The 26171-nt window shown below is 39.6% G+C and overlaps 2 protein-coding genes across 7 annotated transcripts in view; one reads left to right on the forward strand and one right to left on the reverse strand.

Moving 5' to 3' along the window:
* pde4cb (phosphodiesterase 4C, cAMP-specific b) overlaps positions 1-26171 on the forward strand; it is a 234224-nt gene that overhangs the window by 195030 nt on the left and 13023 nt on the right. For 4 of the 6 annotated variants that reach the window (XM_062028107.1, XM_062028108.1, XM_062028109.1 and 1 more), the window contains 10 exons: positions 2451-2642; positions 6673-6709; positions 11586-11659; positions 11742-11791; positions 11876-11988; positions 16021-16114; positions 22875-23047; positions 23125-23223; positions 23300-23464; positions 23539-23638. In XM_062028107.1, coding sequence (XP_061884091.1) covers positions 2451-2642; positions 6673-6709; positions 11586-11659; positions 11742-11791; positions 11876-11988; positions 16021-16114; positions 22875-23047; positions 23125-23223; positions 23300-23464; positions 23539-23638 — 1097 coding nt within the window. Of the gene's footprint in view, positions 1-2450; positions 2643-2784; positions 2827-6672; positions 6710-11585; positions 11660-11741; positions 11792-11875; positions 11989-16020; positions 16115-22874; positions 23048-23124; positions 23224-23299; positions 23465-23538; positions 23639-26171 lie in introns of all 6 variants that reach the window. The other 2 variants (XM_062028112.1, XM_062028113.1) reach the window with 1 other exon arrangement.
* LOC133635207 (gamma-interferon-inducible lysosomal thiol reductase-like) overlaps positions 22873-26171 on the reverse strand; it is a 33440-nt gene continuing 30141 nt past the window's right edge. Inside the window, exon 8 of the mRNA XM_062028118.1 lies at positions 22873-23053. The gene's annotated coding sequence lies outside the window, so the exon portion shown is untranslated. The remainder of the gene's footprint in view (positions 23054-26171) is intronic.

Raw genomic sequence — 26171 nt, forward strand, 5'->3', positions numbered from 1 at the left:
CGCATGTGCTGTTAAAACCTACTATTTCTTCCAGCATCCACCATTACCACAAATGTAAAAATGATGAAGTGTGTGTGGGGAAGGGAGGGCTATATACGTCAGCGTCCCTCCCAGCTCCCTCAGTCCCCCAGGCGGATCTATTTATAGCTTCTGACGTCACTGGCCGCCTCTGATGGAGCCTCGTCACGGCTAGTTTCACCGAGCTGGCGAGGGTATCATTATCGAGGTAAGCCCTGCTTGTAGGCCCCGCCCCTCGTGGCCTCGTCACACCAATCCGGTGCGAGACGGTGAATCGCATCACTGTCCTGGACGCAGCCTTCCTGAACTCTTCCAGTTGTCTCTCTCTCTCTCTTTGTGAATCGGGCCGAGTTCATTCAGAATCAGTTGGATAACAGCCATCTCCCATTTATCAGGCGCAGCTATAAGCGGAGCGCCCGAGACAGGTTGTGCTAAAAATAGACTCCGGCAACCTTCAGTTGCTCTGTATAAGCAGGCAAAAAGAAAGTGGGCTCGCAGATAAACATGCTAGCATAACACATCATGTTTCTCCTACTCATAAATCACCTTCCAATAAGGTTATTGCTGTCTTTGCCATAAAATACATAGTTTTTATAATTGATCATGCATTTTTTCTAATTGCTCTGACTTTCACTAGTATATCATGGCATTTACCTCCTTACTGTACATGATGCAGTGTGCGTAACAAAGGGTGAGGTTCTTACTGATGTAACATGCTTTACGTCAGCGGTGATGTCATGTTGATGTAAGGAACGAGCATGGGGAGGAGGTGTGCATAAAGGACTATACAATGTGTCTCAAGGTTGCCTGCTTGAAAAGAGGCTCGCTATTTCTGCTTGCGGTCAAGAAAGTGTTATATTAGCTGAGCCATTTGGAAATACTTCATATTTTATTATACACAGTCAGTTTACCACACAGTTTATTGAAACTCTGAAGACAATAATGCTTACTTTTTTCACGGGACTGCAATCTATTTGTGGCACTGAGGTGCGAGGGGTGTAGACGCTAGATCAGGGGTGTCTGATTTTTTTTTTTGCTGGTACTCGACATGTTCTGACAGTTAAAGGAATGTATTATTAATGAGGTAAACACAGTAGTACGGGGTTTCCGCGGGTCATTAAAAAGCATTAAAAGTCATTACATGGATTTTGCAAAATGAAGGCCTTGAGTGGCATTAAAACGCATTAAATTTGTCCAGAGGCATTAAAAAATGTAATGCTGTGAAATCACACATGCTATTAGTCGGCGGCAGGCAGCAGTTAACTGTGCCAAAATTCTTTGGCAGGACCAAGAAAGCAACTTTCTGCTGTCACCACAACGCCACCACAACTGACAGTTGCTGCTACTACTACAGAAAAATAAATACTAAACAACAAATTCTGCGATTAAAGACTCTTGTGAGCCCATTCTAATTATTAATTCATGTAAACTTTTCAACTATTCTTCAAGATTATCATTGTCAAAGGCTTACAGTTTACAGCTTAATATTTTGACTATGTATAATAACTATCTGCAGTAGAAAATGGGCAAAAAGCACTAAATTAGATTTGCCGATATCTACAGAAACCCTGTAGTACCTCAACCTACAAGCTTAAATGGTTTTCAAAACACTTGAAATTCAGTTGAATTGGTACCCCTCCCAAAAAACAACAAAAAATATATACATTTCATGTAAAAATTACATATAAGATTAAAATGTTTTATTTACTTTACATTGTCGGTTAATCGTCTTTACGTGCGGCGGAAGGGAGCTGAGTCTGTGTCGACAACGCTGTGTACCTCTTTAATGTTTCAAACCAAACATAGCTTTTCCATTGCGTTCTTTAGACTCTTATTGAGCTAGCAAAACTACACAAATGCTGCAAAAAGGCTTAAAAAATCACACAAAGTAGCACTGTGCTGACTGAATATAAGCAGTGAGCACAGGAGTGTGCTGCCGGGCACAAAATGGCTGCGCTGCAGGCGCACAATGTGTGGCATATTTATTTTCGGTCTGTGGTGTGTAAATTGAAAAGTTTGTACAATGGGGGTTAGGTGAATCGAGGTTTCACTGTACTCGCTAAATGTTGCGACAAAGTGCTACGTTGGTAACACTGATCCCTGCTGCTATGTCTTGTTATACTCTGGCAGACTTTAGGCCCTATCTAAAAAGCTTGTGTATCGACAAACCTGGCTGAAAAGTTGCTTTTACGGTGTTTTCCAAACAAAGTATGTGATCTTCTAAAACACAAAAATCTCATTGGAATGAATTTTGGAATGAATTCCACGTAGTTTTATTGATACAAAAAATTCCTTTGTACTGAAGATGCTGCTCGGTCTGTTCTATTTCTACATTCTGAATTGCACAGCATGTCTTTGGAGTTTTGTTATGTATTTTTAAAAAGCAGGTGGATGTAAGTATATCGCTAACATGAATGCTTGTCTTTTTTCAGTTTCGATGTGGAGAATGGCCTCTCAGTGGGTCGCAGTCCTCTGGACGCTCAGACCAGTCCCGGGTCAGGCCTGGTCCTCCAGTCCAATGTACCGCACAGTCAGCGTCGCGAGTCCTTCCTCTACCGCTCCGACTCGGATTATGACCTCTCGCCCAAAACCATGTCGCGCAACTCATCGACCGCCAGCGACTTGTGAGTATTTCATAACCGTTTCCTGGATCCGTTTAACACAAGCTACCAAGTGCAGATGTGTCATGGCTGCACATTCTTACATTTATTTATGAGGATGTTCTTATTTTAATCAATCAGTAGACGTTGCTCCTTTGTTTTGAAGGGAGGACGGATTGAAGCAATGCGAAGTCGGTTGGATACCCCGGTGAGAAAAGTGTGCAGTGATCTAATTCTAATGATTTAAATTCACAACATCTAGTTCTCATGTATTTTACCCTGTCTTAATCAGTGTCTTGGATGCTCGTCTCTAAACACCGATTGGTCATTGGACGACCTAAACGGTCCCAGCATGCTTTAATAGTAATGCAATGTCCCAAAGGCTTGGACTGAAGTTGACATTTAGCACAATAACTAGAGTATACTAATATTTGCAGATGCATCATGTCTGCAAGCATTGATTGTGAAAATGTTTTCCGGAACACAAGCCATTCAGGATGTACAGTATGTCACTTTCTCTTTCAATGGAAAAAAGCTTTTCAAATACAGCCTTTTTAGCAGCACTTCAAGTACCAATAGAGTGGAAAAACAAGTTGATTTTATATGCTTAATTGTGTTTCATTGTATCCATTAAACCATATCCAATTTGTATTTCGCAAAGTGTGTGAAAATACCGTCTAAACATCACAAAATGCCACAATTTCAGACGGCCATTTTGAATATTTCGCTCCGAATGTCTTCAGCAATTTCCGTTGATTCGGAGGTGGGATGACGTCACGATGGAAACGCTTTTGCCCTCTGACCATATCAGCAGACAAGTTGAACACATATGTTTTTATTTTTTTAATGAATTTTACAGCATTAATAAATAAATAAAAAAGCAATATATATGATAACAGCTTCTTTTTTTTCTTTTTTTTTTTCTTCTTGTCCTGTCCAGCTTCTCAGGCAAATCATATAGTTGATGTAGATGCCCATATCGGCTGTTCAGATTTACTTTACAAAAGAGAAGTGTAGGATACTTCTCTTGTTGCCTTATTTGTATTTGACTTTATTAAATGTATTTATATTATCATTTGGTGCAGCCGGGCCGGAGCAGGAGGGGATAGAAAGAGAAAAAAAGGAAGACAGAGGGGGGAATTGTGGGGACAAGAGGGGGATTAGACAGAGAGACAAAAACAACAACAGCAAACACAACAACAACAATAGAGCAACATCAGCAAATACGACATGTACAAATATGATGGTAAAAGTAATAGCAAATAAGCAGTTAGCGAAAATAAAAAATAATACAGAAATGACAATGAGCATTATTACACTAAAAATGGAGCAATACAAATACCAATAGAAATAGCGCTATTGATAATGAACAATACCAATACTTTACCTTTATTATCAACAATACAGTTGTTCAAATGCAACAATACATATACGTAATGATAACTTGAGATACGAAAGAATGCAGAAAAATGGAGGGGAAGAAAGAGAAGCAACCTACATTAACCTTGTAGATTGTTATAGTAACAATAGGTTAAGCTTTGTCAGTGTGCCATGTGTTATACCCAGTTTACCTTAGGGCAACAACATTAATATATGTTTGATGAAACGTGATTATGTGCATGAGTGTACGTGTGCATATGTACTTGTATATGTACATTATGTGTATATCTGTGTTTGTACAGTGACTGTATATGTACAGTATGAGTATATGTGTGTTTGTACCGTGAATGTATATGTATAGTATGTGTATGTGTGTGTTTGTACAGTGAATGTATATGTACAGTACGTGTATACAGTATGTGTGTTTGTACAGTGAATGTATATGTACAGTATGTGTATATGTGTTTGTACAGTGAGTGTATATGTACAGTATGTGTATATGTATGTTTGTACAGTGAATGTATATGTACAGTATGTGTATGTGTATGTTTGTATGATGAATGTGCGTGTGGATGTACGAACTTTGAGTGTGTAAATATGTACTGTATTTGTATATGTATGTGGGAGCGTAGGTACCTATGTATGTGTGTATGATAACAGCTTCAATATAGAGGCAACTTGTTTTTCCATTCTACTGGTACTTTAATGCTTGTGATGAAAACAAGCTCTGGAAGCAAAAGTATACAAGGCGTGATTGTTATTAGCTTATCAATTCCCTGTTAATGGCTGCTCACATTCTCCTGCAACGTCGTTCCATTTACACTTCTTAAACTTTACTCAGCACCAGGGATGTCCCGATCCGATATTGATATCGTTCCAATGTCAGCAGCAAAAACACAAGTATCTTTGATATAGGTTCCGGTACAAGCAGTCCTGCAGCGTGCTTACTTGTGCAAAGCCAGACAGCCAGTTAACATCTAAATGTCCTCCAATAAACACCCAAGGTTGACCTTTCCTTGTATTTTAGTGAAGTCATTTACAAAAGGTAAACATGATAGGCTATATGCTACTAGCAGCTACACAACAGCTAATCATTCAATAGCACACAAGCTTGAGATATACAATGACTGACCTTAATTTAGTTCTTCTCAAATATTGGGGTGGTGCACTGCCAGGGGCGTCGCGTGTGACCCCAGGGAACATGCTTTATCAGTATCATGCTTCAAACTCCGCTTCAAAAAGCTGTGTGAACTAATTGTAGCCATTAATCCTGGCTTCCTTATTTTAATTTAAAAAAAAAAAAAAGAAAATCAGAGAAAATTATGTTATTCATTTTAGTTTTGTAGGTTAGAGTTTGTTATTTATTGTGCTCCTGCGTTAATGTTGCTCACCAATTTGAATTTGTCATGATCTATTAAGTTTATTAAATGTGTATTTTTCAGTCTTAAATAGTTCAAGTCGGTCAAAAATATTAATAGTTAAAATAAAATATAAAAATTGTTAGTTATTTTTTAAAATGTCAGGCAAAATTGTGCACTTTAAATATTTTCTAATTCAGACTAAATTACAATGTTGATAAAATTATTCCTTGTTGTAAATTCATCTATAGTTCTTTTTTGTTTTCTTTAATGTAATAAAAAAATTAAGTTATGCACAGGTTTGATTATAACCCTTTTATAGACAGCTTATACTATTTATATTCATTGTGAAGATTTGGGGGTTGCGAAATGTGCCTGACAAAAAAATAATTGAGATACACTGACTTAATTGAACAATATTGCAGGCTAAAATACGGCATTTGTCTATAGAAAAAATTAGCAAATAATTATACTTGCATATTACTTACATATACAAAGTCTCTAAGGCAAAATTATATGAGAAAGTATCCAGTAACAAAGGTGTCCGCATCATTCAAATTACTTCGGCATGACCTTAATTCAATGATTTATTGGAACCACCAGGTGTCATCAAAACACAAATGAATAACCGACTTCAGAAGCATACATCTGTCATTGCTTTTTTTTGTAATTTCACTTGATCAAACCTTTTACAACATTCCACTTTACAAAATAATAAAAGTATGTAGTAAGTCTTACTTGTTAATATTGGTATCGGCCTACAACCAAGGCTCCAATACATTGTATCGGAAGTGAAAATGTTGAATTGGAATACCACTACTAAGCACACATTTCTTGGTGTTGTTTAAAGCGAGCTCAGTGTTTAGCTTAGCTATTAGCATGTCAGCTACCGGCTTGCTCTCTGGTGTGTAATATTTTTAGCTTCTTTCTCCACTGAAATTGATACTTAATGATAATGATACTTAAGATACTAAGAAATGCAGTTTATTTGCCGTAATGTATGTGATCATTATTAGCTTAGGGAAGTAGCTCCACACTGTGTATAGAGATACATAATTAGCTGCTAGCTGCTTTTCAGCTGGGTGACTAAAATAAACACAGTATCAGCCAGTGGGGATCAGCGTTTGTGATCGGCATTAAAACACTTTAATGGCGATCACATACTTTTTCACGAAAATTGGCAGATACTGATCGGTGGCCAAACGATAGGCACACCCCTAATTGTTAGCAATAATTGGATCATTCCATTCACTGTTCTTCAACTGTCCAGAATAAGATCTTACAAAGTGCATGTTTGTGATTGGTTGTTTTTGCAGGCACGGAGAAGACATGATAGTTACTCCATTTGCACAGGTGGGTAATGCTTACAAAACAAACATAAGGATGATCAAATGCAATACAGTCATCCCTCGCCACATCGTGCTTCAAATATTCCACATTGGGAACTTTTTTCTATTATTCCAAATGTTTTTGTTCCTAATTTAAGGCAAGGCAAGTTTATGTATAGAGCACAATTTGTGCTCAAGGCAATTTAAAGTACTTAACAGAAAATTACAAGAAGGCAAAAAATAAAAATTAAATAATCATAAAAACATTTATAATATAAATTAAAATCAAAGAGTGTAGATAAAATGCTTTCAGTTGTTATATGCATAATTGAATATAGGTTATACATAAAATTAAGCATTTTCAAGCATATAAATCGGTTAAAGTAACTAAAACCATCAATACTAGAGTAGAATTGGCTACTAGAGGATACCAAACCAATCAGAGCATGCTGTTTAGTATCGTGGCCACTGATTGGCTCAGCCTCAGGCAGTATTAATATATTGTAATGGTACTGAATCTTTTTTCACCAAGTATAACCTCAGAAAAAACTTGGCTTTCCAAGTACCACCATAATGACCAAAATTAAAAATACAGCAGCGTAGTCGGCCCAAGTATTCATGAAAAACAAGGCAGAGGTTATGTTTAAGAATATTTATTATTTTTGTCCACTGTTTACACACTGTTTGAATATAGGAACATAAAACACTGTACTTCAGTCAAGTGATTCTTTGGGGTATCACTAGATGATGCCTGCGTACCACTGGTGGTACAAGTACCACAGTTTGAGAATCACTGCTGTAGTGGATTAAAAGGAAGTGTAAAGGGGTCTTATTTCAAGTCTAGAGAGCTCTCATAAATCAGAAAAATTTATAAATGTTTATGTTGTGGCTTTCCCGGTAAGGTCTATTCAGGTGTACTGGAGAGTAGGCTACGCCGGATAGTCGAACCTCGGATTCAGGAGGAGCAGTGTGGTTTTTGTCCTGGTCGTGGAACTGTGGACCAGCTCTGTATTCTCCGCAGAGTCCTTGAGGGTGCATGGGAGTTTGCCCAACCAGTCTACTTGTGCTTTGTGGACTTGGAGAAGGCATTCGACCATGTCCCTCGCGAAGTCCTGTGGGGAGTTCTCAGAGAGTATGGGGTATCGGACTGTCTGATTGTGGCGGTCCGCTCCCTGTATGATTAGTCTGGTCCGCATTGCCGGCAGTAAGTTTGGCCCGTTTTCAGTGAGGGTTGGACTGCGCCAGGGCTGCCCTTTGTCACCGATTCTGTTCATAACTTTTATGGACAGAATTTCTAGGCGCAGTCAGGGCGTTGAGGGGATCCGATTTAGCGGTTACGGTTCAATCAATCAATCAATCAATGTTTATTTATATAGCCCTAAATCACAAGTGTCTTAAAGGGCTGTACAAGCCACAACGACATCCTCGGTACAGAGCCCACATACGGGCAAGGAAAAACTCACCCCAGTGGGACGTCGGTGAATGACTATGAGAAACCTTGGAGAGGACCGCATATGTGGGTAACCCCCCCCCCTCTAGGGGAGACCGAAAGCAACGGATGTCGAGTGGGTCTGACATAACATTGTGAAAGTCCAGTCCACAGTGGATCCAACACATCAGCGGGAGTCCAGTCCACAGCGGGGCCAACAGGAAACCATCCCGAGCGGAGACGGGTCAGCAGCACAGAGATGTCCCCAACCGATGCACAGGCTAGTGGTCCACCCGGGGTCCCGGCTCTGGACAGCCAGCACTTCATCCATGGCCACCGGACCTATGCAACTCCCCCTCGCAAGGGACAGGGGAGAAGAGGAGAGAAGAAAAGAAACGGCAGATCAACTGGTCTAAAAAGGGGGGGTCTATTTAAAGGCTAGATTATACAAATGAGTTTTAAGATGGGACTTAAATGCTTCTACTGAGGTAGCATCTCTAACTGTTACCGGGAGGGCATTCCAGAGTACTGGAGCCCGAATAGAAAACGCTCTATAGCCCGCAGACTTTTTTTTGGCTCTGGGAATCACTAATAAGCCGGAGTTCTTTGAACGCAGATTTCTTGCCGGGACATATGGTACAATACAATCGGCGAGATAGGCTGGAGCTAAACCGTGTAGTATTTTATACGTAAGTAGTAAAACCTTAAAGTCGCATCTTAAGTGCACAGGAAGCCAGTGCAGGTGAGCCAGTATAGGCGTAATATGATCAAACTTTCTTGTTTTTGTCAAAAGCCTTGCAGCCGCATTTTGTACCAACTGTAATCTTTTAATGCTAGACATAGGGAGGCCCGAAAATAATACGTTACAGTAATCGAGACGAGACGTAACGAACGCATGAATAATGATCTCAGCGTCGCTAGTGGACAAGATGGAACGAATTTTAGCGATATTACGGAGATGAAAGAAGGCCGTTTTAGTAACACTCTTAATGTGTGACTCAAACGAGAGAGTTGGGTCGAAGATAATACCCAGATTCTTTACCGAGTCTCCTTGTTTAATTGTTTGGTTGTCAAATGTTAAGGTGGTATTATTAAATAGATGCTGGTGTCTAGCAGGACCGATAATCAGCATTTCCGTTTTCTTAGCGTTGAGTTGCAAAAAGTTAGCGGACATCCATTGTTTAATTTCATTAAGACACGCCTCCAGCTGACTACAGTCCGGCGTGTTGGTCAGCTTTAGGGGCATGTAGAGTTGAGTGTCATCAGCATAACAGTGAAAGCTAACACCGTACTTGCGTATGATGTCACCCAGCGGCAGCATGTAAATACTAAAGAGTGCAGGGCCAAGAACCGAACCCTGGGGAACTCCGCACGTTACCTTGACATAGTCCGAGGTCACATTGTTATGGGAGACGCACTGCATCCTGTCAGTAAGATAAGAGTTAAACCAAGACAAGGCTAAGTCTGACATACCAATACGTGTTTTGATACGCTCTAATAAAATATTATGATCGACGGTATCGAAAGCGGCGCTAAGATCAAGAAGCAGCAACATAGATGAAGCATCAGAATCCATCGTTAGCAATAGATCATTAGTCATTTTTGCGAGGGCTGTCTCCGTAGAGTGATTTGCCCTGAAACCGGATTGAAAAGGTTCACAGAGATTGTTAGACGCAAGTGTTCATTTAGCTGCTGTGCGACAATTTTTTCGAGAATTTTGGAAATAAACGGAAGGTGGGAGACCGGTCGGTAGTTTACCATGAGGTCAGGATCGAGGTTAGGTCTTTTGAGCAGAGGATGAATAACCGCTTTTTTGAATGCTAGGGGAACAGTGCCGGAGGAAAGTGATAAGTTTATAATATTTAACACTGATGGACCTAATAATACAAACAGTTCCTTGATAAGTCTCCCAGGAAGTGGGTCAAGTAAACATGTTGTTTGTTTTATCCCACTTACACGCTGTAATAATTCCTCTAATGTTATTTCATCAAAAATAGAGTGACTATTTTGGAGGGCAGTGTCCGTCGTATATACAGTCGTATTTGTGTTAATAGAACCCAGTTGTAGCTGGGATGCGTTGTCTTTAATCTCCTTTCTAATGAGTTCAATTTTCTTATTAAAGAAATTCATAAAGTCATCTGCCGAGTGGGTGGAGCTACTGGGAGGAGTCCCTTGTTGGGTTAGCGATGCTACTGTACTAAACAGAAATTTAGGATCGTTTTTGTTGAGGCGGATGAGATTTGAGTAGTATTTAGCTTTAGCTAAGGTAAGCATGCGTTTATAGGTTATTAAACTATCACTCCATGCTTGATGGAAAACCTCAAGTTTAGTCGCGCGCCATTTGCGTTCCAGTTTTCTACATAATAATTTATGAGCTCTAATTTCTTCTGTAAACCATGGGGTGCGCCTTTTAGGGGCCCTTTTTTGCTTTAGCGGTGCTATACTATCAATAATATCGCGCAAGGCATCGTCAAAGTTGTTAGTTTTGCAGCCGAGTGTGAAGCGACTGGCATGATCCATCCAGCACATCCAAGTCCGAGTCCATGGTTCTCACCCGGAAAAAGGTGGAGTGCCATCTCCGGGTTGGAGAAGAGATCTTGCCCCAAGTGGAGGAGTTCAAGTACCTCGGAGTCTTGTTCATGAGTGAAGGAAGACTGGATCGTGAGATCCACAGGTGGATTGGTGCGGCGTCTTCAGTAATGCTGTAACCCTGTAGCGATCCATTGTGGTAAAGAAAGAGCTGATACGGAAGGCAAAGCTCTCATTTTACCGGTCGATTTATGTTCCCATCCTCACCTATGGTCATGAGCTTTGGTTTATGACCGAAAGGACAAGGTTACAGGTACCAGCAGCCGAAATTAGTTTCCTCCTTTGGGTGGCGGGGCTCTCCCTTAGAGATAGGGTGGGAAGCACATTCATCCAGGAGGAGCTCAAACTAAAGCGGCTGCTCCTCAACATCGAGAGGAGCCAGATGAGGTGGTTCGGGCATCTGGTCAGGATGCCATCCAGACGCATCCCGGGGACGTGTTTAGGGTCACTTCCGACCGGTAGGAGGCCACGGGGAAGACCCAGCACACGTTGGGAAGACTATGTCTCCTGGCTGGCCTGGGAACACCTCGAGATCCCCCGGGAGGAGCTGGACGAAGTAGCTGGGGAGAGGGAAGTCTGGGCTTCTCTGCTTAGGCTGCTGCCCCCGCGACCAGACCTCTGCTAAGCAGAAGACAATGGATGGATGGCTTTGAAAATGTTCAATTTATTTATTTAATTAATTATTGATTCCTACTGTGGCAAATTAATTTATCGTGGTCATGTTTGTAATCAATTAACAGCGATAAACGAGGGACAACTGTATTCTGCGTCACACTTCATTGTGAAAATGGCAGCTGCCACAAATGCTAAAATCAGTCACAGAATTATTGTTGGAGCTTTTCTAAACATGAAACTTCCAATGGTATTGTTTCCCTTTTTACAGATTCTCGCCAGTCTACGCACAGTGAGAAGTAACTTCGCTGTTCTCACACATTTGCAAGACCGTGTGGGAAACAAGTAAGAGCGAGCTAAACTGACAAAGTCAATGTCTTTTATTAAGAGTTTATCCTACCCACACTTCCTCCGTCTTTCGTTGCAGGTGGCCGCCAAGCAGCAACCAGTCGCCTCTGTGCAAACCATGCCACTCAGGTCAGTCTCTTGCAAAATAACAGCAGAAGAGTAACGGCCAAGTACTGAGTTTGCGCGTGTGCATGCTCGTCTTTGTCCATCCAGAGGAGCCTTATCAAAAACTAGCAATGGAGACTCTGGAAGAGCTGGACTGGTGTCTGGACCAGTTGGAGACGCTGCAGACGAGACATTCGGTCAGCGAGATGGCTTCTAATAAGGTGAGAATACCACTAAGACAATCAGACAATGCAGTGATGTACAGAGACTTCCTGGATGAAAAACAACACTTCCCATCCAACCCGATGGAGCTTGAGAGGAGCTGCTAACAACAATGGCCGAAACTGCTCAAAGATAGGCGTGCCAAGCTTGTGGCATCGAATTCAAAAAGACTTGAGGCTGTAATTGCTGCCGAAGTGCATCAACAAAGTATTGAGCTAACGTGATTGTTTTTTTTAATAAATTTGCAAAACACTCCTAAAAAAACATTATGGGCTATTATTGTGTGTAGAATTTTGAAGACAAAAATGAATGTATTCCATCTTTGAATAAGTAACAAAATAACAAAATGTGGAAAAGTGAAGTGCTGTAAATACTTTCTGGATGCACTATATACTAGTGGTGTACCACAAGGTTCCATTTTAGGTCCTCTCTTTTTCATCATCTGGGCTATTCAACTGGTGGCCCAGGTGTTCAGTTAAAAAAGCTTGTGAGACTCACATTTTTGCAGCAGAGCCTTAACAACACTACAGGACTGTCATAGAGATGATCTTTGACAAGCTTTTTTTCAGAAGGTCTTTGAAAACAGCAGAGCGCTCCTGTAACGCTGACAAAATAAACAGACCAAAATCAAGGACGCTGCATCTCTGGAATATACAAAATAAGATAAGACTCCTTCGCTTTCTGGAAACATGGCCCCCAAAACAATTTAGTTGAATATCCCTGGCGTATCAAGGGCACACAGCGTTAGGTCCAGCATCGAATTACAGATGTATGCATGTAAACAGACTTCATCTAGAAGTGTGAAAAATGGAGAACCTCACCTATTTTGGGAATCTGACTGTTTTAGTGCATGTAAACAGAGTGAGTGAGAGTTTCATGAACGGTGCCTTCAGTGAAAGAGTTAACCCCCGCCCCATCCCCGCCTGCTTCTTTCAGACTGGTACACTCAAATCTCCCCCAGTCAGCGAGTCCCTCCTCTGCCCAGCCTCTGCAGGAGGCCCACCTGATTGGACAGAGGGACGGGAACACTATGTAGGGCGGGGGAAGGGCAGACCTCCTCCTTTCTGCTGCTCATTGACAGCGTGTGACAGTAGTTGAATGGGCGACTTCAGTCGCTCCTTTTTCTTCCCCATCCATCCAGTCCCAGTCTTCCCCGCTGCATCTCACCCTACTTATTACCCACAACAACCCCCAGCACCGCCTTCAGGACTGTCTACTTTTATTTTCACGGAGGGGGTTTTCGTTTGGGTTTTTTTTGTGGTTTTTTTTAACCAGCGCTACTGAACGTGAAGCAGCAGTTTTCAGCTTGGAACTCAACCAATAAATGTGTCTGCTCATTGGATGGGATTGTAAGCTGGGGAAGATCACCATGCGTGGAATGGCTTGTCTGTGTTGGCTCTCTGGGGTTGTCTCAGACAGGTGAGCAATGCTGCCTTGTTTACGTTTGACATTGTATCAATCAGCAGTACAGGTTTTGCAGGGGGCGCGCCAGTGAGCGAGAACATGCATGTTAGAGGGATGAAGTTTTCCACAATATATGGGTGACATGCTTGTAATACGGGGCCACAAATGAAGTATTTACATTATGATGCATGGTGTGAGTGATTGTGACACAGTGTTGCTCTCAGCACTGCAGCAGGACACCCCCTTCACAACATACCAGATGTTACATAACAGCTTGCACTGCGATACAACCTGAATGTTCAACACACTGAAGTTTGCAAAGAAAAAAGCTCATTCATGTTAGTTCTTTTAAGACCTTCTGAAAAAAAGCTAGTCCGAGATCATCTCAATGGCAGCACATTATTAGTGTTTTTAAGAATCTGCTTAAAAAATGTGAGTCCCTCAAGTTTTTTGAACTGAACTCACGGGCCACCAGTTGAATTGCCCAGATGATGAAAAAGGGAGGACCTAAAATATAACAACTGACTGTATTTGAAGTAAACAAGCTACAACTACACCTTCCCAGCAGGCGCAAGATATCAAAACAACGTTGAGAACTTGTTGAATTAGGTCCTGACGTTGAACAACTCAAACCTAACGTTGAAACAACATGCTTTTTGACGACGTTTAATCAATGTTGGGTTCTGACCTTGATTTGACCATTGATTTTTGGTCATTTCTCAACCAATATTTTACAACATTTTTTTTTCATTTTTCATTTATTTATTTATTTCAGGCAATGACATAAAAAGGTACAAAGTTGACAACACATAATAATATAAATTAATATAGTGCAAAAGGTAATGTATAGTATGTAATGCATGATTGTCCAGTTTTGCCTGAAAGGGAGTGGGAAGAAGATAATTTATTTAATCCCACCCCCGTTCTCCATTCAGTGATTATTCACATGAAATTCACTCTTACTTTGTTCAAGGATTATAATATAGATGTTGTATCATAGTGGCATTACCACAGGTAACAATAATTATTACACTGTAACAATAATTTGTATCAACAATGTAGGAATAATGAATATACCAACAATGGTAATAGACAACATAGCAATGATGGTAAGGAAACATTGAGCACATGTTAACACTTTGAGACAGAGTACAGCAGCAGGTCAAATTAAAGACCCTCATCTCTATATTTGAACCAGACCCCATGTTTGTATAATACTTTAAATCGATTAATAGTTTGGCATTGCTTGTGTTGTAAGTCCAGTTTGTTCCATAGTTTAACTCCGCATACAGACACACAAAAACATTTACGAGTGGTTTGAGCTCTCGGCAATAAGAAATATCCAAAGCCTCTCAAGTTATGAGCCTGCACTTGTCTTATAAAAAAACGTTGTACATTAGGCGGCAATAATTTGTTAAATGCTTTATATAAGATTATTAATGTATAATATTTAACTAGGTCATCAAATTTGAGCAACTTTGATTGCATAAACAGATTATGAGTATGTTCTAAATAACCAACGTTGTGAATAATCTGCACTGCTTTTTTCTGTAATATGATTAGAGGATGAATTGTGTTGTGGTAAGTATTCCCCCATACTTCAACACAGTATGTAAGGTATGGCAGTATAGAGAACGGAGTGCATTTTCATTGAGGTATAGTTTTGCTTTATTTATAATTGAGAGGCTTTTGGAGATTTTTTTTTAATGTGTCTGACGTGAGGTTTCCATGATAGCTTACTATCAATTATTACTCCCAAAAATGTATTCTCATTTACGATTTCAATTTGGGTACCATCAATACTTATTTTCTGTTCAGACAACACAAATACAATGTTGAAACAACTTGCTTTTTGACAACGTTTATTCGATGTCAGGTTGTGACGTCGATTTGACCATTGCACTTTGGTCATTTGCCAACCAACAACGTGGATCGTCCCAATTTACAAATACTACTATTTTGCAACGTTGAGTGTAGTCTGTCTATCTGTGTTGGCCCTGTGATGAGGCCGCGACTTCGAGATGGACAAGCGGTAGAAAATAAATATTTAGAAGTCACTTTCAAAAAAATGTATACATATATAATCAACATTGTATCAATGTCTTATGCCTGCTGGGTTAGTTTTACAAATCACATTACAAACTGCCAAAAAGTAGAGGACCTAGAGGGGTGCCTTAAGGAACCTCTGTTATGTAAATCGCAAGTTTAGACCCCGGCCTTCTATGTTTGCTAGCAAGGTTTAAAAGTCGATGCAAGGATCTGTCAATGTGTTAACAGTGGTCCAAGTTCTTCGACACAACAGGAGCACTCTTAAAGTTTTTAGGACTTTACTGCAGAAATGTTTGTCTCCCAAGTTTTGAACTGAACTCGGGGGCCGGTATGGTGTCATTTTGGTCCCAGTTGAGTAACCTTGCGCTAGAATGTCTTGATTTTCCATCTGCATGTACTTTACTGTATTATTGCCTGCACTATTCCTTCTATGCATTTACTTATCGCCTGCCACTTATTGTAATTCCTCTTTGTTTTTGTTTAACCGCTGTATGACAATTAGACCTTTATTTTGGCGAGTCAAATAATTTTTGTACTAACCACATATCTGTGTTTGTCGTTTCGGTGTCTCCACGCAGTTTAAGAGGATGCTAAACCGAGAACTGACTCAACTATCAGAGACCAGTCGCTCAGGGAATCAGGTGTCGGAGTTCATCGCCAATACCTTTTTAGGTGAGTTACATTGTCTCAAAAAGCATGCACAACAATGTGGCATTACTGGTGTCAGATAAGACTTGTTGATTTTTTCATCAGTTTTAACCTGGACTTTTTGTGGCCCTAAACAAGTTTTTTTTGTGGTTCCATTTCGGTCCTTATATTACTCGTGTAACACACTCGGGTGTATAAGGCTGACTGCAGCCTAGTGAGTATTATGTATTGTTAGTAGAGATGTCCGATAATATCGGATCAGCCGATAAATGCTTTAAAATGTAATATCGCAAATTATCGGTATCAGTTTCAAAATGATCGGTATCAGTTTCAAAAAGTAAAATGTATGACTTTTTAAAACGCCGCTGTGTACACGGACGTAGGGAGAAGTACAGAGCGCCAATAAACCTTAAAGGCACTGCCTTTGCATGCCGGCCCAATCACGTAATATCTACGGCTTTTCACACACACAAGTGAATGCAATCTATACTTGGTCAACAACCATACAGGTCACACTGAGGGTGGCCGTATAAACAACTTTAACACTGTTACAAATATGCGCCACACTGTGAACCCACACCAAACAAGAATGACAAACACATTTCGGGAGAACATCCGCGACGTAACACAACATAAACACAACAGAACAAATACCCAGAACCCCTTGCAGCACCAACTCTTCCGGGACACTACAATATGCTACCCCCCACTCCCCCCACCCCCAACCCCCCAAAGGAGATACATTGTTACCTCGGGGTATGAGTTTAATCAGTGACGGCGTTGCCCATTGAAATGAATGGAAATCAAATGAATCTGTCAATCAATTGTAACATTGCCTTTAAAGAGAAAAATAAATGTTTAGATGCGTACATAAAACATTCAAAAGAATGTACTAGTAGTTTTAGGAAGTAATGTAATAATATATTTACCTTGGAGAGTGGAGTTCTAAAGTATTTCCTTTCAGCTGCTTTTCCGTCAAACACACCATCAGCAGCTTCTCCATATTATCATAAATAAATGTTGGTTGAGATAACATGTTAATGTTGTTGGCTGGCGTTATCCTGTCCTTCTCCTTCAGTATGGTGCAGACTCGTAGTGATACACTCGAATTGCTTCGCCAAGTAGCCAATTTACATGCTCAGTCATGTTTTTTGATCATTTATTTCTTTAATTCAGTGAATGTCATCTGCTTCTGCTTCTCAGCACCGTCCTTCACACTGACTTTCTTTGTTCTAATGGTTGGAAAAAACAAAGTTATGTCCATGTCTCGCTATAAGCTAATGTTAGCGAGTACGACCAGATGTTTTGGTCTGATTTTACGGGGTCCACTGTGACGTTAGTGGCATAAAAATTAACTAAGACACAACGTGTATCCCGAAAAAGTGTTATTCTGATGTTCCACTCCACTTGCCTTTTATTTCACATTATACTCAATTAACGGTTTAAGCTGAAATTGGCAACATGTAATATTTCCCACCTTCATATTCGTAAATTTTTTTAATTCTCCTACAAATGTAGGACTGTTAAATATTGTGTTGTCTTCATAAATACTGGTTTACAGCAAAGTATAAACTATGATGAAAGTGCATTAGCCGAAAGGTGTATGTATGCTGTGTGTGAAAGGGGGAATGAGCACAAAAAGAAAAAGGCCACATGCATATGTCTAAATATTACCAAGGAGGAATAAATTGGGGAAAATAAGTATTTGATCCCTTAATTTGTATTACTTCCATTTATGAATGTATGCCAATAGTGGTGTCTTTGTCAAAAAGCTTCTTGTTGATGGTCTTATAGTCCATCCAGTCTTGTGTAGGTCTACTATGGTCATTTGACAGCTCTTTAGGTTGAATGGGCGACATTGTTTCTGCGACAGGTGTCTTTAGTCCACATAACGAATTAAGATAGAAGTAAAGTCGTCCCTCGTTTATCACTGTTAATTGGTTCCGAACATGATGACGATAAATGAATGTAGGAATCTTTTTAATAGACTAATTATAGACTGTAATCCTGGTATATTTTTCCATTAAAACCGAATGAATCTCATTCTTGGCAATTGAAAACAAGAAAATATTGTTTTAGCGTAATTGAGCCCCTTAAAACACCAGATGTTGCCAGAAAACCAGGGGCAGAATTGTTAGAGCTTTGATGAGCTTAAATGAGTTAAACTGCCATTATACTGCTGTAATGCAACGACAGTCAATAATAATGGGCTGTTATATATAACAAGTCAGATGTAAATAAGTGCATTCGGAAAGTATTTACAGCGCTTCACTTTCTCCACATTTATTATGTTACGAAATGGAATAAATTCATTTTTGTCCTCAAAACTCTACACACAATAACTCATAATGACTATGTGAAAAAGTTATTTTTAGAAATGTTTGCAAATGTATATAAGTATTCATAGCCTTTGCTCAATACTTTGTTGACGGACTTTTGGCAGCAATTACAGCCTCAAATCTTTTTGAATACGATGCGACAAGCTTGGCACACCTATCTTTGGGCAGTTTTGTCCATTCCTCTTTGCAGAGATGGTTGTCCTTCTGGAAAGTTCACATCTCTCTACAGAGGAATGCGGTAGCTCTGACAGAGTGACCATCGGTTCTTGATCACTTCCCTGACTAGGGTCCTTCTCCCTTGATCGCTCCGTTTAGACAGCTGGCCAGCTCTAGGAAAAGTCCCTATGGTTCCAAACTTCATCCATTTACGGATGAGGGAGGCCACTGTGCTCATTGGGATCCTTTTCTGTACCTTTCCCCAAATTTGTGCCTCAAGACGATCCTGTCTGGGAGGTCTACAGACAATTCCTTCAACTTCATTCTTGGTTTGTGGTCTGCCATGCACTGTCAAGTGTAGTACCTTTATATATAGACAGGTGTGTGCCTTTCCAAATCATGTGCAACCAACTGAAACTGCAATTAAGCTGTAGGAACATCTCAAGGATGATCAGTTGAAACAGGATGCCCCTGAGCTCACTTTTGAGCTTCACAGCAAAGGCTGTGAATACTCATATACATGTATGTGATTTTTTATTTTTGATATATTTGCAAAAAAAAACTAACGTTTTCACATTGTCATTATAGAGTATTGTGTGTACATTTTTGAGGGAAAAAAATAATTTATTCCATTTTGGAATAAGGCTTCAACAAAACAAAATGTGGACAAAGTGAATCGCTGTGAATACTTTCCAGCTGCACCGTAAAATACTTGTGTGAACTTTCTCTCTCATTCTAGCTCAGTAGCAACTGTCATTTTTTTGTCGACTGTATTAAAATCACTGTTGTCATGAATTATTGACCTATTGCATTCAAAGCTGTTATTACCCAATCTCCAATATTCCGCTCTGCGACTAATTTTTTTATTGCATATTTTCTAATTATTAGAAATGTTTTAAAATGTTTATTTGTTCATTTGATAGGGGAAAAAATAATACACCTAATGAGAAACAGACACTCTTTTCCACCCTCCCACCCCAAAATTTTTTTTTATAAAGAAAAGTAAAAATTTAAAATTAAATAAAATGAAAATGCAAACACAACACACAAAAAAACTAGTAGTCCTACATCAGGGGCCGGGAACCTTTTTGTCTGAGAGAGCCATGAAAGCCAAATATTTTAAAATGTATTTCCATGAGAGCCATGTAATATTTTTTTTAACACTGAATACAACTAAATGCGTGCATTTTTAAGTAAGACCAACATTTTTAGAGTATAATAAGTCTCTTGTTCTTTTTAATAACATTGTTATACTGAAGGTAACCAACAATAAATAAAATACTTCTTACCATTAATGTGACTTCTGGTGCTGCAAGGTTTTGCTGATGGCTTTGTAGTCGTTATTTTTAACACTGTGATTACCAGCGGAATTATTCATTACTTATCGTGTTCAGCAATGTCAGCTAAGATCTATCTGAGAGCCAGATCTGGCTCTAGAGCCATAGGTTCCCTACCCCTGTCCTACATGTTCTTGCCATAGATCAGTCACAGTGGGTGGTAATGCAAAAAAAAAGACTAAAACCTTAAAAAAAAAACATAAATAATAATAACAAAAAATTATATCAAAATAAATTGATCTGAAGTTGTTAAAATATTTTTAACTTTGAAAGTAAAACAAATATTAATTTATTGCTGACTTATGACACTTTTAGTAGCGGGTCCCTTTTGGATACCAAGTGTAAGTGTGTAGAGTCCATCTTAAGGTTGCACAAAAGTATATTAATAATTTTTAGAATATGCCGAGGGCCAACAAAAAACGAGCTGTCGGCTGTAAATTCCCGCACTTTGGACACCCTTGCAACCAAAGAGAAGAAAAAAGAACAGATCTCAGTTAAAAGGAATCTAATAATAAAGCAAGTTTTTAAGTGATATTTGGGAAGAGAGGACCGTGGGTTTTTTTTTCTTTCCCCGCGACGCTAAAAAAGAAGGAGGCGCTGTGACAGACAGCATTCCCGAACACATTGTGTGGCGTTGTCGTAGCAACAGGGTGCAATAATATTAGAGGGCATGTTGCATCAATAGAAGACTCGGTCTGTCGGGAGGATGGCGGCTCAGCCCAGTGAGAGGGGAGCTGTCAGTCACACGGTGTTTTGATATGGCTGCCTCGACGTCAAGCCTGGCTCTGCTCGGAGATGACCGCCATGGTTTCGGGTGTGAGGAAAAGGAGGCACTATGAGAGAGGTGAGAGGGGGGCTCCTTGCGTGACGCCAGCACTGTGGTGGCTTTGCATCCTTATGGCGGCGTGTGTGCTTCTCCCCTCGTACTTGGACGTCATTAGATTGTCCGTTATTGACATGGCTTGTTGGCGCAGCTCAAGGCTCCATTATTTGGCACGGAAAAAAGTGATGAGTCATTTCAAACACGCGCTGCCTATGGGGACGGCGTGTTTGTGTCTGCATGTCACGTGGAGGTCATGTTGAGCCTTTCTTGTTTAGTAGTATTATTGCCATGTTGTTTTTATCATTATGGATGATGACAACCTGTATATTAAGTATGGTTAAAAAAAAGCTTCTTTTTTTTTAATGAGAAAATATGCATACAATGTAGACGAGTTTATGCATAATCCATTTTGGCTGGTGTTAGTATGTTCTTTAAACATGTTTCTATTGTCAGAAATACTTAAAACCTTGCTAAATGTTTATCAACACTACACATTCAATGATAGCTACTGTAGTGATGGGTAAATGATGCCTCAGTGAGTGTACGGCACACTAGCTACCTGTATTGACACTGTACAGATACTGTGTTATGTTAGACGTGGGACTCTTTGGAGATTTCACGATTTAATTAGGATTCTCGGGTGACGATTTGATTCCAAATCGATATTTGATTCAATACGATTCTTGTAAAATAATATTTAGTAAATAAATTGTGGTAAAACTTTTTCAAAACAAATTACAGTTTACAAAAGCTCTTCTTGGCTGCTGACGTAAGACTTGTACGCACAATAATTGCCTAAAAAAAGTGTTATTTTATTAATCTTTTTATGGTTTTTAACTACAAAAATCACAGAATGTTAATCACTTTAGTTAAAGAAATTGGGCAACCACAACTCCATCCCAATCCCAGCTTTACAATATTTATTTAACAAAAAATTTATAAATCAACAAATTATCAATAATAATAATAGTAATCTCAACAATAGTTGTTTGTTTTTAATCCCAAAAACTTGCATATATGTAAATGTTTTATATATATATATATATATATATATATATATATATATATATATATATATATATATATATATATATATATATATATATATATATATATATATATATATACATACATATACATATGTATATATATGTATATATTGTGTAAATCTTTCTGTATATATACTGTATATATATATATACACACACACACACGTCATTATTTATTTGCTATATATATACATACATATATATATATATATATATATATATATATATATATATATATATATATATATATATATATATATATATATATATATATATATATATATATATAAACGAATAGCTGTTCAGGAAGGAATATGAAACTGGTTTGAGAACTCTGGTTCGATTCAGAATTGATTTTCTATTCAGACAGATTCTCACAATGTATTATTTGGTATAGTAATTAAAATACGACTTTTTACAGGTTGCATGGAGATGATCTAAAACGTCTTTTTCCTATTTTTTTCAAATCGATTTTTGAAAATCATCAATCGATTTAGATGTAAAAACAATAGTGATTTGGATGTAAATATTTATTTATTTATTTCTCAGTCAAATGATGCAGCAGCTGTATCGGTCACATTGTTTTTATTCTTAAAGTGACACACACATCGAGGCACACAGTAGCACTCAGGCACCGATGCGTCAGTATGGTTTGAACCATCACTATTGATAGCTAATGTTAGTCGCTAAACTTTGCTGTCGCTATCGTCAGCTGACAATAAGCATAAGTTACGCGTGTGAGTTATGTGGGGCGTAGTTAAGGTGCTCAAAGCCGGAACAATCCTTACAACACTTTAGAATGTTCGGCTGCCGCTTAAGGTTGCAAAGAGTCACTTTAAGGACATTACACATGCTATAGAAAGTCATGGCCGTGTTTCCCATGCCCACCTGTTGTCCTCATTTATAAACACATTATGATGGGACTTTGTGTGAATGCAGCTTGTCATTCCAACTCCGTGCAGAAATGATAATAATTAAATATCGTATTGTAGGTATTGGTGGATTTGATGTGTGTGTGCTGTGTACTGCACCTACACTTTTTATATATGAATACTATATCGATGTTGGTTGTCACTGCAGAGAAACAACATGATGTGGAGATCTTGTCTCCACCGCCAAAGGAGAAGGAGAAGAAGAAGAGGCCCATGTCACAGATCATCGGTGTGAAGAAGACCACACCGAGCCCCAGCCTCGCAACTACTTCCATCCCTCGTTTTGGAGTCAACACCCCACAGGAGAACCTGCTGGCCAGCGTGGGTCTACAGATAAACACACACACAAAGACAGGGAGGAAGGTGTTATAAATATCCTGTTTGACCTTTTTTTTCAGGAGATTGAGGACCTTAACCGTTGGGGTCTGGATATATTCAAGATAGCGGAACTATCTGGAAACCGCCCTTTGACGGTCATCATGTACTCCATCTTCCAGGTAGACACATGTCTGAACAGTTTACTACTTATTATTATTGCTCACTAACATGAGCTGGTCATTCCTTTTTTGGCAGGAGCGAGAGCTTTTGAAAACCTTTAAAATCCCAATGACCACCTTCGTCACCTTCATGATGACGTTAGAGGACCATTACCATGCTGATGTAGCGTACCACAACAACATCCACGCTGCTGACGTGGTGCAGTCAACACACGTGCTGCTGTCCACTCCGGCTCTAGAGGTAAATGTCCAACACTTCCCTTTAATCCAAGTGGATGAAGAAATGTTTTAATTCTGCTTGTTGTTCTCGTCCAGGCTGTCTTTACAGATTTAGAGATCATGGCTGTTTTGTTTGCCAGTGCCATCCACGATGTTGACCACCCGGGGGTCACTAACCAGTTCCTAATAAACACAAGTAGGTCTTTCTTTCTCCTCGTGTCCACATTTACATCCTGAAACATTAAAAGTCTCATCTGTACTTTATTGGGATTTTTTCATCTCCATCTACAATCCCTAAGCGAGACAAGAACACTCGTCTTTCTCTTTTATGTGTGTTCTAAATAGTAAAAAACTGTTAGTACGAGGCAGCTAACAATGCAGATACAGGTAAAGGGATTAATCTATTCTGCCGATAAAAAACATCTAAAACCGCCATCAAAGCTCAATTTACTTGCCATAACTCCAGCTGTAGCATCATTGTTATTCTAAGAGCTAACGCCAAGGAACTACTTTTCTGGGGTCGTGACACATTGCCTTGCTCACACTGCTTCTCACTAGCCAGCTAGTATCTAGCTTGAGCTGCTAATAACATTGGTTGTGCCCCGCCCTAAAATCAAGAAGAGGAAAGAGCTCAAGCTGCTTTTGTTGCTGCTGTACTGCCTTTGAGTTAGCAAAAAGTAGAGATGTCCGATAATGGCTTTTTTTGCCGATATTCCGATATTGTCCAACTCTTAATTACCGATTCTGATATCAACCGATACCGATATATACAGTCGTGGACTTAACACATAATTATGCCTAATTTTGTTGTGATGCCCCGCTGGATGCATTAAACAATGTAACAAGGTTTTCCAAAATAAATCAACTCAAGTTATGGAAAAAATTGCCAACATGGCACTGCCATATTTATTATTGAAGTCACAAAGTGCATTATTTTTTTTAACATGCCTCAAAACAGCAGCTTGGAATTTGGGACATGCTCTCCCTGAGAGAGCATGAGGAGGTTGAGGTGGGAGGGGTCAAGGTGGGGGAGGAAGGAGTAGGGGGTAGCGGGGGGTGTATATTGTAGCGTCCCAAAAGAGTTAGTGCTGCAAGGGGTTCTGGGTATTTGTTCTGTTGTGTTCATGTTGTGTTACGGTGCAGATGTTCTCTCGAAATGTGTTTGTCATTCTTGTTTGGTGTGGGTTCACAGTGTGGCGCATATTTGTAACAGTGTTAAAGTTGTTTATACGGCTACCCTCAGTGTGACCTGTATGGCTGTTGACCAAGTACGCTTGCATTCACTTATGTGTGTGTGAAAAGCCGTAGATATTATGTGATTGCAAGTATGACTGGGAGATGCAACTGCTCTGTACTTCTCCCTACGTCCGTGTACCACTCCGTACAGCGGCGTTTTAAAAAGTCATAAATTTTACTTTTTTAAACCGATACCGATAATTTCCGATATTACATTTTAAAGCATTTATCTCTAGGACAAAGTGAATGCTAGTTTATAAATCATGGCTTCCACCTGTACAGTAGGTAAGCCAAACAAATACTGTATGGCTCTCACCAAACAGAACACAGCTAGAAAGCATTTTTATAATTGAGGAGTGAAGATTATTCTGAATTTACCAGCTGAAGTAGAGCACAAGTGCTGAAAGATACAACCATCCCATCAGTCGGCATCACAGTGAGAGCAAACATTGTAAGTCACTGTTCTATGTTCTAATTTGAAATTTTTATCAGTAGTGCTACATGATAACGCTACACGGCTCGCGTGGAGTCTGATATTAGTGGTAGCAAACACAGCAAGTGCTCTCTATGTTGTTACGGTAATGCTTAAAAATGACCAAAATACTGTAAATATTACACTTTATTATGAACTTGCCTGTGGCTACATTACATACAGTAGGAAGGGGCCCCATTTGTTGTGGACTACTTGACACATGAAACGTGTGTTGGGGCTGGGGGCACTATCCACTTTAGCTACCAGATTTTAGTTGATAAAATCCTCCAGATTTAATCATAAGATTTACAGAAAGGAGGGCTGAGCAGAGTCCACGAAGGAGCCTCCTCATTGGCTGACGCGATATATAGTGAAGCGCGTGCACTGTGCAGTAAAGCATGATGGCTGCTGAACACCCACCTGGGGGGGTGCACTATCCACTTTAGCCACCAGATGTCACTACAATGTTGAATATCTTAAAATGTGTTTTGTGGCAATTCCAACATTGACCACAGCATCAGTTGCTATGTAGAGTGGCGCTTTCCATCATTTTCAGCAGACTGCATTGCAAAAATATTAGCCCCCCCTCTTCCTTTCGCGCAAGATCCACCCACGAATGGGGCCTTATGAATCCCTTCCCTTTCGTACATACAGCATGTATACCAGATGTTGTTGGAGGTGTTTTTAGGCGGAACAGATCGTATCCCATTACAGGCATTTTTAGCTGCCGCTTACTAGTAGTTTTTTACTATTTAGAATGCACAGAAAAGGAAACAAGTGCGTGTTTTTGTCTCACACAAAGGTTGTGGATGATGGGCTAAATTCCCTAAAAAATTGCAGTTTCCCTTTAAGGTGTCCCTTTGGGCGCTGCTCAGGGACAAACTTGATGATTTGCTAAAATGAAAAAAGTTGCAAGAGTCATAATTCACAAAGATAGGTTGAATTTGCGTGGATTGGCGCAGTCTCAAAACCACAAAATTCCTGCAGGGTTTGACTGTGGTTCTGGTTTGCAGTTGTAGAG

The sequence above is a fragment of the Entelurus aequoreus genome, linkage group LG19, assembly GCF_033978785.1.
Source record: "Entelurus aequoreus isolate RoL-2023_Sb linkage group LG19, RoL_Eaeq_v1.1, whole genome shotgun sequence".
NCBI classification, from domain to species: domain Eukaryota; kingdom Metazoa; phylum Chordata; class Actinopteri; order Syngnathiformes; family Syngnathidae; genus Entelurus; species Entelurus aequoreus.